The 14,156-nt window shown below is 33.7% G+C and overlaps 1 protein-coding gene across 1 annotated transcript; it reads left to right on the top strand.

Annotated features, from left to right (window-relative positions):
• The first annotated feature begins 7,701 nt into the window (after positions 1 to 7,701).
• LOC105956603 (transcription factor bHLH149) lies at positions 7,702 to 9,043 on the top strand. The gene is made up of 2 exons (XM_012980457.2): positions 7,702 to 8,048; positions 8,117 to 9,043. The coding sequence occupies exon 2, from the start codon at positions 8,170 to 8,172 to the stop codon at positions 8,785 to 8,787; it is 618 nt and encodes a 205-aa protein (XP_012835911.2). The 5' UTR covers positions 7,702 to 8,048; positions 8,117 to 8,169; the 3' UTR covers positions 8,788 to 9,043.
• Positions 9,044 to 14,156: the final 5,113 nt, after the last annotated feature.

Genomic DNA, 14,156 nt, shown 5'->3' with positions numbered 1-14,156 from the left:
ATATATATATATATATATATATATATATATATATATATATATATATATATATTTAAAGAAAAAGAAGAAGAAGAATAGATTAGAAGGGAGAAATAAGGACTAGTTGTGAATTGGGTTGAAAACTCGATCCATTGCCTAAAAGGCAAAAGTATTGATGTGTGAATTTTGGAGAATCGAGTTTATTAACGTCCCTAGAGGTGAATTCATTGTTTCAAACGCCTATCTTTAAAAATTCGGCGTAATCACCTCAATTCAAGAAAAATTAGCCACACATACCCATATTACCTACCTCGGACCAAAGAGCCTAACAATTGAAAGCCACAAAGTCCCAATGATCCCAATAGCTTAATATTCAATATTAGTTGAGTAGAATAATTTGGTGAGTATTTAGAGTCAAATATATGCATGTAAGTATAAATTTTTTCTATCTTTAACTTGCAAATATTGGATACTTGAAGCGATTGTATGATTTGTGGTTTTTGGTAATAGTGAGTGACTAAGTACCGTTGATGTTAAGCTTGCGAATACCTAGGAATTATCATCATAATTGCAAGTTCTGAAAACACGAAGTTGACCAATCGATCTATGTAATGAGATGTATAGTTGTGTTTTGTGCTCTGAAATTGATTTTACTTGAGGACAAGCAAAAGTTCAAGTTTGGGGGTGTGTTAAGTGTATATTTATACACTTAATTATACCTTTTAATTGGAACTTTTGGTGTGTTTTAACGATAATTGGTGCTTAAAATGGTTATTATTTGTATTTTATGTGCAAATTGAAGAATTGGCAACTTATGGGGTGAAAACTGCAAATTCGGAGAAAAGGTGGGCCAAAAGTGAAAATATCGAAATTCTGAAGAATTAAAGACCGGACGGCCGTCCGGATTTTAAAGCGTATTCTCGCACAGCCGTCCGGATTGGCGAGGTGGCGCAGTGAAGGAAGTTTAATTACACAAGGAAACCCGCCCTATTATATTTTTGCACCCTATTTAAAGGCCAAAAGCACACAATTAGATGGATCTTTTAATCTTGAGTTTTTATTTTTCATCTTTCTACACGCGATCAAGGACCACAAGAACGAAGACGAAGACTTGACGAATCTTCATCCTAGTTTTCCTTTTATTTTTATTTCTCGACTTTGATGAATTTTCATATTTTTATTATGCTTTCCGTAGTGAACATGAGTAGCTAAGTTTTTATTCTAGGATTTTGTTGGAACCCTGCGTGGTAATTCGAACCCCTTTTTCGACTTTTATGCAAGTTTAATTCTTCGATTATTTCTTCTATTTTGATCTTATTTAGCGCATGAACGTAGCTAATTTATGTTGCTATGTGTTATTGTTAAAATTGATTGACAGATCGTTTTAATAATTAGAACAGGGATAGAAGAGTCTTCGAGTAGTTTTCACCGAATGTGTGTGTTGATTGCATGTATTATCGTAGACATATAGATAATACCTTAGGTAGCCGTTTACGAGACTTGTTATTTAATGTTTTATTTATACTAGGTTTGCATAGACATATAGTGAATCTTTTATGAATAATAGACTTATAATACAACGACAGCTGGTTATGAGTAATTTCGTGTCTTGGGTTAATAATCGGGAATCGTAACTTGCATGATAGAAGATTAATTGGGTGAAGAATTATCGCATAGGGGGAAGATAAAATCCTAGATCCGTTTTATATTGATATTTTCTCGTGCTTAATTGCTTTCTTAATTAGTTTAATTTATTTAGTTAATTAATTTGACAACCCTGCGTAGGCTGGATAAAAATCATAATTGTTAGGATTTGGTACTTAGGATTAAATAATTTGCGTATTCCCGTGGGATCGGCATCCGACTCTCACGAGTCTACTTTACTACTTGTTTGCGATACGTGCACTTGCGTGTGGGTATTTAGCAACCCAACAAGCAGTAAAGTGCAAATATATTAATTGGATGTATTGATTGCAATATACATAATATTTTTACGTACATAACAATATGTAATATACATAGATATATAATAACTTACTAATAAGGGTAGAATAGGTATCACAAATAAGTTAAGAAACATAAAACATTAATGCTTTTAAAGGTAGGGAGATGTATATAGAAAATAATATTGTAAATAAAAATTTATAACCTAGGGGCAGAGCTTTTCGCAAAACATACATCTCAACGAAGAAGGCTTTGAAGGGTGTCCGTCAGGAGCAAGTGTACTAACATTGTGCCAGTTTCAACATTATACAGTTTCTTCTATTAGGCCACAAAGAAGATCAGCATTTTGCAAGAAGTGCTTAATAGATATTGGGAGAAGTCGATCCGCCGTCTCAAGGGAAATTCTACACTGAGGGAGTCCAAGAGTACATACATATTGATGAACTACTATGAGTACAAGAAGTTTGAGTTGTGTTCAAGAATAGTGAATAACATAAGAGTTAATAAAATAAGTTTGAGTAGTGCTCACTAACCACCAAGGGTGAAGTTTTAGCTGAATGCTGACAAATTATGGTGCGCGGGCGATGCACATGACTAAGTTCATGGGCATAATTGTCTATTTAAATCAAAATTCTCTAAACCATAATTAATCGTTGATTTTTTCCTGTGTTCTTGATTTTTCTTCTTTCTTTCCCTCAATTTCTTTTCTTCTTTGTAATGAAACAAATATATCTATTCTTGACCTGAACAATATGGAACAAATTTGGCTATTGTTCACCTCACATATCCTTAGACCTCAACAACAACCATTTCCCATGCTCTTTTATGACAAGTACTCTACATCTCAAATCTCATCTATTTATATATCAAATCCAATGATTTTTAGTCTCAATCCCTCAAAATTTGTTCTAGAAACTTGACGTAATCTTTCTCAACAACAACCTCTTCGACGTCAGTCCTCTACTATGTGTAATTAATTTATATGCTATGATAAAATTAAGGAAAAATTATAGCCAACCCCTGAGGTATGACCAAATTACGAAAACCCCCTCTTTTTGAGGTAATTAGAGTCACCCGCTCCTTTTAAATATTTTTACATAAAATTTATGTAATTCGGTTATTTACCGAACCAAATCGTACATTAATTAAGTTCGGTAAACAGTATGAAATGTTGGCCTACCGAAATTTCGGTTCGATTTTACCGATTTAACATTCTTAAATTTACCTCTGGAGGAGTATTTTTGAAAGACAATACATAGTTGAGGGGGTGGCTATAATTACCCAAACAGAAGGGGGGTTTTCGTAATTTGACCATAACTCATGGGTGGTCGTAATTTGCCCTAAAATTAATGGTAACATCCTTTCAGTGTGGGAAACTTGGAATAAATGAAGTTTTGTTCCTTAATAATCAGCCCATGGGGTATATACTTGAAGGACTTGGGATGTGGAATGGTTTGCAGATTTTGAATTTGAGTTGGATTTTTCGATGGGTTATTTGCCTGATTCTTTGTCTTGTTGGAGTAGGATTGAGGTTCTTAGCTTCGCGTACAAGCTGTTGGGGCCGAAGGAGTTGCTGGATTTAGTTTGTTCTTTGAGGTGGCTCTTGAAAATTGACGATGGATGCATTTTGTTTTCTCTAATTTGAACAAGATTACAACAAATTGTTCTTCAAACACGAGTTATATTTTTTTTTTATGAGAATAAGAGAACCAATTGAGAGCGAAAGAAAGAAGAAGATGAGAAGATATGGAAGATTTAAAGGTTTACAATTTGAAAAGACAATTTTCCACTTAAAATAGTCATGTGCAATGCACATGTTTCCAATTATGTTCAAATTGTTGGAAAATAAAGTATATATGGCAATGGGTAGCAAAATAACGAGTTCAGGTGCGAACGTCCAACTTTTTTTTTAAGGTGGGAAAGCGAAAAAATGAACCGAAGCACTTCATTATATAATTTACATTTATTTCATTCGTGAAATCCTAACTTAATCAATAATGCACATTGACCCCAATTTAAAAAGAACTATATCATATTAACTCACATTTTCACAACTTTTTGGAAGTTGTTTTTTCTCTCAAGAATTTGTTTCTTTCCGACCGCTGACAGACGTTGATTTTCCCCTCATTTTTCTAATTATTTACCGCCGTTGACCGGTCAACACAATAATATTATTGTAATCTTATTGTCTTACACTATAATCTTATTGTCTTACACAGTAATGTTGTTACTGTGTTCACAATGACATTGATATTTTTAACTTTTATTTAGTAAGATTATTGCGTTAACAATAATATTAACACAGTAAGGTTATTGTACTAGCAACAATATTATTGTCAACACATTAATATTAATATTAATAAAGTTAGATTATTGTCTGAGATAATAATATTGCAATCTAATACAATAATATTACTAAATGACGGTCATTGCTGGTCAAATAGCTATAAAAAAATTTTGGAAAATTAAAAATTTCAACGACAGAGACCGACGGTGATAGTCAAAATTTCGATCAAAATTGGGTCAGGGGTCACAATCTGTTTATTGGTGAAATTCAAGTTAAGTTGGAAAGCATGAAATTTGGGTTAAATTATAGTTTTTCAAATGGTTTGGGGTAATTTTAGTATATATGAGAGAGTCTTCTTTAGTACTCCTTCAGTTTTATTTTTCCCACATTAAGTGTCACTTTCGAGTTTCAATATAGCACAATTTATTTTTCTCCAACTCTACCTACCCCAACATCAATGACATATTAAAACAACAATAAAGAGAAATTGAAAAACTCAATGGGGGTAATTTTGCTAAATAAGAAACTTTTTCTTCTAAAATCAAGGTTGTTGTTGTTGTTGTTTTTTTGTCCTTAAACGGAGGAGGCAAATGAGTGTTCGATGAGAGGATATATTTGCAAACAAAATTAATAGAATGTTCATTTTTTAATTAAGTGACATTGTTATATACTTTTTCTGCAAATTTTGCCCAATATTATAATAGTAAAAAAATCATGAAAACATAAATCATATATTTTTCTAAATGCAAAAAAAAAACCCGGGTAATTTTGTGTTTTCACCACCAGTCAACGGGTAAATAGTTAATGGTTTGAGTGTCTTATGTGAAACATTTAATAGGGGGATTTTAGCTAGTTTTTTTATAACATGAACTTGTTTAAAGCTTATACATGGATAGTGTTTTAACTTTATTCCAGAATAATCGACAGATCTGAAGTCTTACGATGTCAAATTTCAAACTAAAATCCCAAATTAAAATTGTTAATATGGATTTGACAACAATAGTCCACATGTACGAGATATGGGTATGGCGGCCCACAATCAAATGTTGTGGGCGCATGTGTGTTGAATTAGTGTAAAGCTAGAGTTTGCATTATTGCTGAAAATAATAAGTTTCAGGAGAACTGGCAGCGCATGAGTTCCTATAAGTAGTACAAGAGCCAAGGGTTGGGGCGAGTTCACCATTGGGTAAGGGTGGACTCAAGCCTTCCCTCAACTAATGTGTTTCCCTGTATTAGAGCATCTTCAACCAGTTTCACCATTTTTTCCACCAAATTCCATTTTTTTGTGGTGAAAAAATGGGTTCAACTCCCACTGGTAGCACATAATTTTACCCTTCCACTATTTTTGGTGGAAAAATGTCGTTTTTGGTCTCCAATGGGTTTCACCAAAATTTAGACCAAATACTAAAATAATAATATTTCACCATTTCACCACTTGCAGAAAATGAGATTTGGTTTGGTCACGCATGGCATTTCGCCATATATGCCCCAAATTTATAAATCTAATGTTAATCGTACTCTTATTATATTTTATTTCATAAATATTAATTATAGATTCAATGTTAACTAATAAATGTTTTTAACTATATAATCTAAAAATAATGTTATCAGTTCTAAAAATAATATTTGCAATTTTGAATGCCTCGTTCTGTATTTTATCAATTACAGCATGTTTCGTTAATTATTCTATTGTTGCTTATGATATTTTATTAATAACAATTAGTGTATCAGTTAAGTAAAGAAATGAACTAATCAACATTGATACCAAAAAAAATATACAAATCAATTAAAAATAAACATATTTATATTATTAGAATTAATGTTTTTATTAATAATAACAAATGTATTTATATTTTAAAAATTAACTTCGTAATTAACACCAATGTTTTTACAATAAATATGCTAATAAATTTGTAATCAGGTGCAATTAGTTAAAATCGTCATTTTATATGCTACTTAATAAAATGGTGTTAATTACACCAAATCCTATTTTCACCTCCATATTTAGTAGGAAAAATATGATTTGGTGAAAAAAAAATAGGAAAATTGTGGACCGGTGAAAGATGAACATTCATTCAACAAAAAAATTGGTGGAAAAATAGGATTTTAGTATATGGTGTTGACCACGGTGGGAGGCTAAAACCAAATCTCCATAATTTTAGGTGTAATGGTGATATATGAATTTTGGGTGGAGGCTAAAAACACCTAAATTAGATGAAAAATAACGATATAACGACCGGTCGGAGATGCTCTTATACATATATAACTATTTAGCCCACCATATTTTTATTAAAATGCCCACTCAAAATCCAAATTAATGCTAGAAAATCCCCATTTTTTTATTAATTAACCCACCCAAAACTCAAATTAATGCAAAAAAGCCCTAATTTTTTTTAATTACCCCACCAAAAATTCAAATTAATGCAAAAAAAAAAAAAAAAAACTTTTTTTTTTTTTTACTTTTCCTTTTCCCCCCTTTTTTTTTAATTGGTCACAAAAAAATCCAAAATAAACAGGGGCGCTGCCCCCGAACCCTCGAAAATTTTAGTTCATTTTGTAACAAATTCCTAGCCAAGGTCACGAGTTCGATTTGCGGCTTTTTCGACACCAAATAGTTTTAATTCTGCAGTTATATGCAAGACTAATTCCACTTGTGCAAGACCAAATTAAAATTTTCATGTATAAATACTATAATACCCTTGTTAAAAAAAATTAAAAATTCTAAATGTGCAAAACCAAAAACTCAAAAATACAAAAAACATATCACAAAACCACAAGACCAACTCTCATCTTCTCCATCTTCCAAAACCCACAAAACCTTTATCCTTCCTCCTCCATAAACCCACAAAACCTAAACATTCAAAATCATCAAAACTCAACAAATCTTACAAAGATGGCAAATATGGAGTCAGAAGACATCAAAATAGAAGATTCTACGGTGAAAGAACCCAATAAAGTACGCATTTATGTGTTTTTTAGCTAGAATATCGATTTTGTCGATACCGGAGTACAAAATCGACACCTTAGTGTCGAAATTTAACAGTTAGCAAATTAGTCCAAATATATACTAAATTTTGACATTAGGTGTCGAATTTATGGACATATATTTTCACATTTTATTTGTTATTTAAGGGTGGGGGGTTTATTTTCACGTTTTTTTTGTTTTTTTTTTTTTATTAATTATTTGTTATTTGGTCTTGCATGAGCAAACAAAAGTCAATTTAATTTATGAGTATATTTGTCATTTCATCTTAATAAAATGGAATCTTGTGGAATCTTTCAATAATTTGATCTTGTACAAGTGGAATTAATACTGCATATGGCCGCAATCATAGTTTTAATTCTTTTGAAATATTACAAGTAATAGTTTAGTTATGATGTAAGAAAATGAGTTGGCTCGAATACAAAAGAAATTTCCCACCAAGAGAAGTGTTTGATAAAATGGAAAAAAAGGTAACTACTATTACTAGTACCTAGGCACATGAAAACGAGAGGGAAAAGGGGAAAAAAGAGAGATTATTGTTTGTGGAGATGCAATAAAGAGAGAGAGAGTATGCGTGGGTTGTCGTTTCCTTCCCAATACTCTCTCTCTCTAATTTCAATTTTTTCATCAAACATTTACATTACAACAAGGCCCCCACTACCTCTCCACTAACCTTTTCCATACCCCCTCTCTCTCTCTCCTCTTTCTCTCTCTACATATAAATCCCAAATAAATAACCTCTCTCTCTCTCCTCTTCACATATCCCATCCCCACCCCAGCTGTATGTGCGCTATACATACATACATATATTTACACGCACAACTCACAACTTCTCGAATTCACCGATCAATTAAGGTTTATATCATAATTTATTATTTTTTATTTTTTTTAATTCATCAATAATCTGATTTTTTTTTTTGCAGGCCTAAAATAAAATCGGAGTTTGATTCAGAATTGAAAGGATAAAAGAGCAGTTATGGTGGAGGCGTCGTCGTCAATTTTGAATCCGGATACGAATCCCCACGCATCTCGCACCAAGCGGAGAAAAATCGGGCCGGGCTCAGCGGCCCGATCTCAGGCGGAGCCGCCGTGCCGAACCAGGTGGAGAACCGAAGCCGAGCAGCAGATCTACTCGTCGAAGCTCGTCGACGCGCTCTGCCACCTCCGCCGCGCCGATTCTTCCGGCGCCACCGTTCGCGACGCGGCGGACCGAGTCCTCGCCGTCTCCGCCAAGGGCAGAACACGCTGGAGCCGGGCCATAATGAGCCGCCGGCTCAGCCTCCGGCTTTCTCAGATCAAGAAGAAGCACAGGAGAGCCGCCGCTAGACCGGATTCCGGGTTGAAGAAGGCGGCGGCGGGTCGGAAGAAACTGCCGCCGCTGGAGAGGAAAGTGCGGGTGTTGAGCCGGCTGATTCCAGGCTGTCATAAGATATCGCTGCCGAATCTTCTGGAAGAAACGACTGATTATATTGCGGCTTTGGAAATGCAAGTCAAAGCTATGACTTTTATCACGGGACTCCTCAACGGCGGCGGCGGCGGCGGCGGAGGTGGAGGTGGAGGCGGAGGCGGGTCGTTGAACAATAGCGACCAGTAATTAGTTCACGTTAGGGGGGTCTACTTTATTTTGGCGTTTACCAATTTTTAATTTCAAAATGCTTATTTATTGTGTGAATAATTGAGAAGGTTATTGATTAATTTATTCTTGTGGATATATATATTTTCTTGGCCAAATTACGAAAAAACCCCCTCTTATTTGGGTAATAACAGCCACCCTCTTTTTAAATATTTTTACACAAAATTTATGTAATTCAGTTATTTATCGAACCAAATCGTATATTCAGTTCGGTAAACAGTATGAAATGTTGGCGTATCGAAATTTTTGTTCGACTTTACCAATATAACTAATTACCAAACATTAGCGGGATTTTCATAATTTAACCATAATTCATGGGTGGCCGTAATTTGCTTATATTTCTTTTATCATTTTTCAATTTATTTTTAACATAATTTATTTATTTGTGCATCGATTTATATTGGTCAAATGAATTGAATCAACATGCCAACTAATATGATGGTATAATAATGTTGAGTCTATTCATTTGATTCCCATAAAGCTTTGTTCTTGCTTGTTTTTAAGCTCTTTTAGGTGGAATATTTGGTAAACAAATAGTTGAATGAATAACAAATACAAAATATTTTATTCATGTTGGGTATTCGTTTGATTTATACAGGTAAATAAATATGAAAGAAAAACATTAATACAGAGAATTAAATACACTTTACATCCATTCATTTATAAAATACCCCATGAAATATCAAAATCTTCAAAAAGAATATTGAAGTTAACATCACATTTGCATCCTTATGTAAAAGCTATGAATATACCTGATTTTGTCCTTGTAGCTTTTATTTAGCGATATTATTGTGATGTTAACTTCAAAGGTTTTTACAAGATTACAAAGTTGACAGGTAGAAAGTATATGTAACACTAATAGTAATATATTTTACAACATATATTTCACATGCATGCAGTGGTGAGTCTAGAAATTTGTTCCAGGGTGAGCTTAAATTTTCAGGGGTTCGGGGGCAACGACACTGAATTTTTTTAAGAATTTTTGTGATAAAATCAGAAAATAGGAAATGAAAAAAAAGAAAAAAAAAACTAACTTTAGAGTTTTTTTTTTTTTTTTTTTTTTTTTTTGCACTTATTTGAATTTTGGGCGGGCTAATTAATAAAAATTGAGATTTTTTTTTTGCATTAATTTGGATTTTGAGTAGGCTAAGTAATAAAAAATGGGGATTCTTTTGCATTAATTTAAATTTTAGGTGGACTAATTAATAAAAATTGAGTGAACTATATAGATATATAGTATAATATAGGGGGAAATTGTAAATTGAGGGTGGGCTTGAGTCCACCCTTGCCTAAGGGTAGACTCCCCCTGCTTGCATGCCCTTTGCTACAAAACATTACTAAGATCCTTATGAGCAGACTGGGGCCTCATTTGCCTCATATTATTTTTTCATCTCAGAGTGGGTTTGTTCAGGGTCGGTTAATTAGTGAAAATATTTTATTGGCACAGGATATGGTCCACTCGATTTTGCCTCGTTGTCCGAATCAGAATCTCATTCTTAAGATAGGCATGGCGAAGGCCCATGATAGGGTTCAGTGGCAATTCTTATTTCAAGTGCTCGAGTTCATGATATTTCCGGTTGTTTCCGTTCATGGATTCGACGATGTGTTTCCTCGTGTCAGTTTCCTTACTGATCAGCATGTAATTAACGTGTTATTTTGTTTCGACTCGGGGTCTTAGAACACACTCTCACCGACTCTCTATGTGATTGCCGCTGATTACCTTTCAAGATGTCTCGAGTCCCTTTTACCGCCGTTGTTCGGGTATGCTTAATTCTACTAGAGATGGTAACCCCATTTCTCATTTGGGTTATGCGGATGTCGAATGATGTGATTACTGTTGGTACATGTTATACTTCTGGCCCGAAGAAGCTTAGAAATTATCATGATCAGTATTGTCGTACGTCGAGTCAATTGATTAGTGAAATAATGTCTAGCATTTTGTTGAATGTAGGTTTTACACTCAAATTATATTCTATAACGAGAAATTTCGTTAGATTTTATCGAGTATATGGTGCTCAATGACTTTTTTATGTGTTTCAGCAAGTTCGAAAATTGGACATTAGAAAGGCAAAACGGGTACTAATTGAAAAGACGTCCAATTGAGAAAAAAATGCAAACCCAGTCTCACATTTTGGGACGGTCATTCCAATATTGACCTGGAAACTAGGACGGCCGTCCAAGCCGGTGAAGGAAGAAAGCAACCCACGCATTTTGAGATGGTCGTCCGAGAATCTGTACTTAAATTCGGCGGGCCATCCGAGACCTCGAATCTGCACATAAAGAAAGTTTTAATTGCACAAGGAATCTCTTACCTTCTTGATCAAGTCTTGACCACTATATAAGAGCAGTCTTTCGGCACAATTTGGGGGACTGAAGCACGAAGTTTTAGAGCAACTAGCAACGTGCGAAGAACTAATATTCATGAAGACTCAAGCATAGTTTTTTTTTTTTATAAATTCTACTTTGTTTATCGTAGGAATTATGAGTAGTTAAGTTTTTATTTATAGGATTTTATTCGAACCCTGTATGGGATTTGTGAACCCTTTTTCCTGATGTATGCAATATGTAAATAATTCTTCTACTTGTTTTATTAAGTGCATGAGATTAGTCACTTTATGCGCTTATTGCTATTATTATATTTACATCAGAAGATTGGTTTAATAATTAGGACTGTGTCAGAAGAATATTCGAGTCAAATCGGCATGTGTTATCATAGGAATATAGTTAACACCTTCGTTAACCATAATTGAAATTTATGCTTAATACTTTATTTTTGTTTGAATCCCATACGAATATAGTAGTTCGGTCTTCAATAATAGAATCGTAATACACGTGGAGTGGGTTGTGATTAAATAGCATCATAGGTTAATATATGGAGTTAATAAGTTGCATACTTGAGGGGAATTGTGGAGTCAATAAACACACACGGGGAAGATAAAATCCTATGTTTGTTAAATTTGACAAATTTTCATGTTTACAGCTTGCTATGTAATTTGCTTTTGATAATCGAGTTTAGTTACAAGTAAGAATAAATCAAATCAAATTCGACTGTGTGGAGTGGGTACAAACATAATTGGGAGAGTCTAACACTTATATTAAATAGTTAAATATTCTTTGTGGAATCGATATTAGACCTTCTTGTTCACTATTGTTTGTACAATATGTGCACTTGCGTATAAGTATTTACTCCAACATATTGTCATGTTGAGTTTCGTTAAGGCCTCCCCTTTTTTCTCCCCGATGATATTCTTCTTCTACTTCTAAACCTTCAAAAGAGTTTGTGTGCACTTGCATAATCATCAGTTCCTGAGGTATGTTAGCAATATTTAAAGAATCAACGACTGCATCTCGATCCTTTAAATCTACATCTGGTTCAACATGGTAATTCAGTTTGTCCACATCTGAATCTTCGGCATTGATCACTAGCTACTCTAAGATTTCTTGCACATTGGACGGCGCGGAATCGACCCTCTTAGATTACGAATCAGATTCAAGATATGGCGTAGTCCACGTTCATCAAGAGTCTGGCGTATTTGGATGTCGTCGTTTGTCCGTTGCTCGTAAACGGTTTTTTTTTTTTTTTTTTTTTTTTTTCGGGCGGACTCTACCATCGATTTGCTCTTTACTCAGATTTTTTTTCGTGATCCCGAGCGGGATTTTGGCAGCAACCCGACTTTGACAGGAACCCGATGCTTTCTACATGAACCTATTGCGTGACTTAGAAGGCCACAGTTGTAACAAATGTGTGTTGCCCTCATGTTCGATCTTTTGCCACCAACCAAGTTCTTACGATGCTCAAACCCATAACTTCAAAAGTAAAGGGCTAGAGACATCTGCTTCTATACAGAATCTAGCATACATTGAGTATCTAAAAGCCAAAGTACGGTCATCTTAAAACCGTTCGAGGGGTACGGTCATCTTAAAACCGTTCTAGGGGTGCAAGTTGGAACGGAAATTCCAATTTCCGCCGGTTATTATCCGAAAAGTTTCGATGTTGGATCAACTTTTTTTCATTCCGACTTCTGAAATTCTTATTTTCGAATTTTTCCGAATATTTTGGATTGGAATATGGAATTATATTAAAAAAAAATTGGAATTTCTGATCCGATTTAATTTCCAAAATTAATTCTGAAAAGTTCTGATTTTTTTTTTCCGGAAAGTACACCTATAAATAATATATGGGACAATTATAGTTTTCACCCCTCAAATTTGTGCCGATATCACATTTGGTCCCTCAGTTTTCAATAATTTAACATTTTTTGTCATTTTCGTCAATTTACCGTTAGTTCGTCAGTTAAGGCAGTGATGGGCACATGCTTGATTCCGTTAGTACTAACAGAAAATTGACGGAACGGACTGAAAGTATTTAATTTCTAAATCATGAGGAAACAAATGTGTTTTTGTGAATATGGGGACCAAATGTGAAATTGGTGCAAACTTGAGGGATAAAAGCGTTGTTTTCCCAATAATATATAATTTTATATTATATGGAACTTATTTTAATTTTTCATTTTGTATTCTGAAACAGTGATTTGATTTAAGTTTTGTTTTAGAATTTTGACATATTGAATTGATGTTAAAAGTTTTATCGGATATTATGATGTGGTTTATTTTTATTTATTTTTTGAATTGAAATTTGATAGGTATTAATTTTAGTTTTATCGACGTGGATGTTCTTATTTTGGAAAATTATGGAATTTTCAGAAAATTCCCTCTAAGGTTTGATATTTGAAACTTGTGTGATTTCCGAAATTTTTCGAAATTCCGAAATTTCTGGGCCTTTTGGAATTATAATCAATTTTAGATTTCGAAAATTTTGGAATTGTAATTGAAAAACTGATACGTATGATTTGTTCCCTCGGTGAATTTGAGCTAGGCCCATGGAATTAAGTTTTACTACAAATCAACTCATCCTTTAACTTTCATTTCAAATAAACCCGCAAAAAAATCAATTTCCAAAATAACCCTAAATATTGAGATAAGCCCAACCCACCCCATCTCATTCCACCCGCCCACCAGGCCGATCTGACCCAATCCGGCTAGGTTTTTTTATTTTTTATTTTTTATTTTTATTTATTTATTTATTTATCCGGTGGCGGGTTGTTCGGAGCTCCAGTTAGTTGACTGAGCATTAGTTAATGTCAACATTAGTTAACATTTAACAATCCATTTTTTTTTTACTTTTTTCTTTTTTTCTTTCTTTTAATTTTTTTTGCGGTGGTGGGTCGTTGGAACTCTGGTTAGCTGACTCAATATTAGTTAACTTCAACATTAAATAATTTTAACATCGGTAGATAGTAAAAAAAAAATTAATAATTTGAAATTAATAA

Source organism: Erythranthe guttata, chromosome 14 (assembly GCF_056151865.1).
Source record: "Erythranthe guttata isolate IM_541 chromosome 14, IM_541, whole genome shotgun sequence".
Lineage (NCBI taxonomy): Eukaryota > Viridiplantae > Streptophyta > Magnoliopsida > Lamiales > Phrymaceae > Erythranthe > Erythranthe guttata.
The sequence above is the reverse complement of the archived record's forward strand: the minus strand, read 5'-3'. Positions and strand labels throughout refer to the sequence as shown.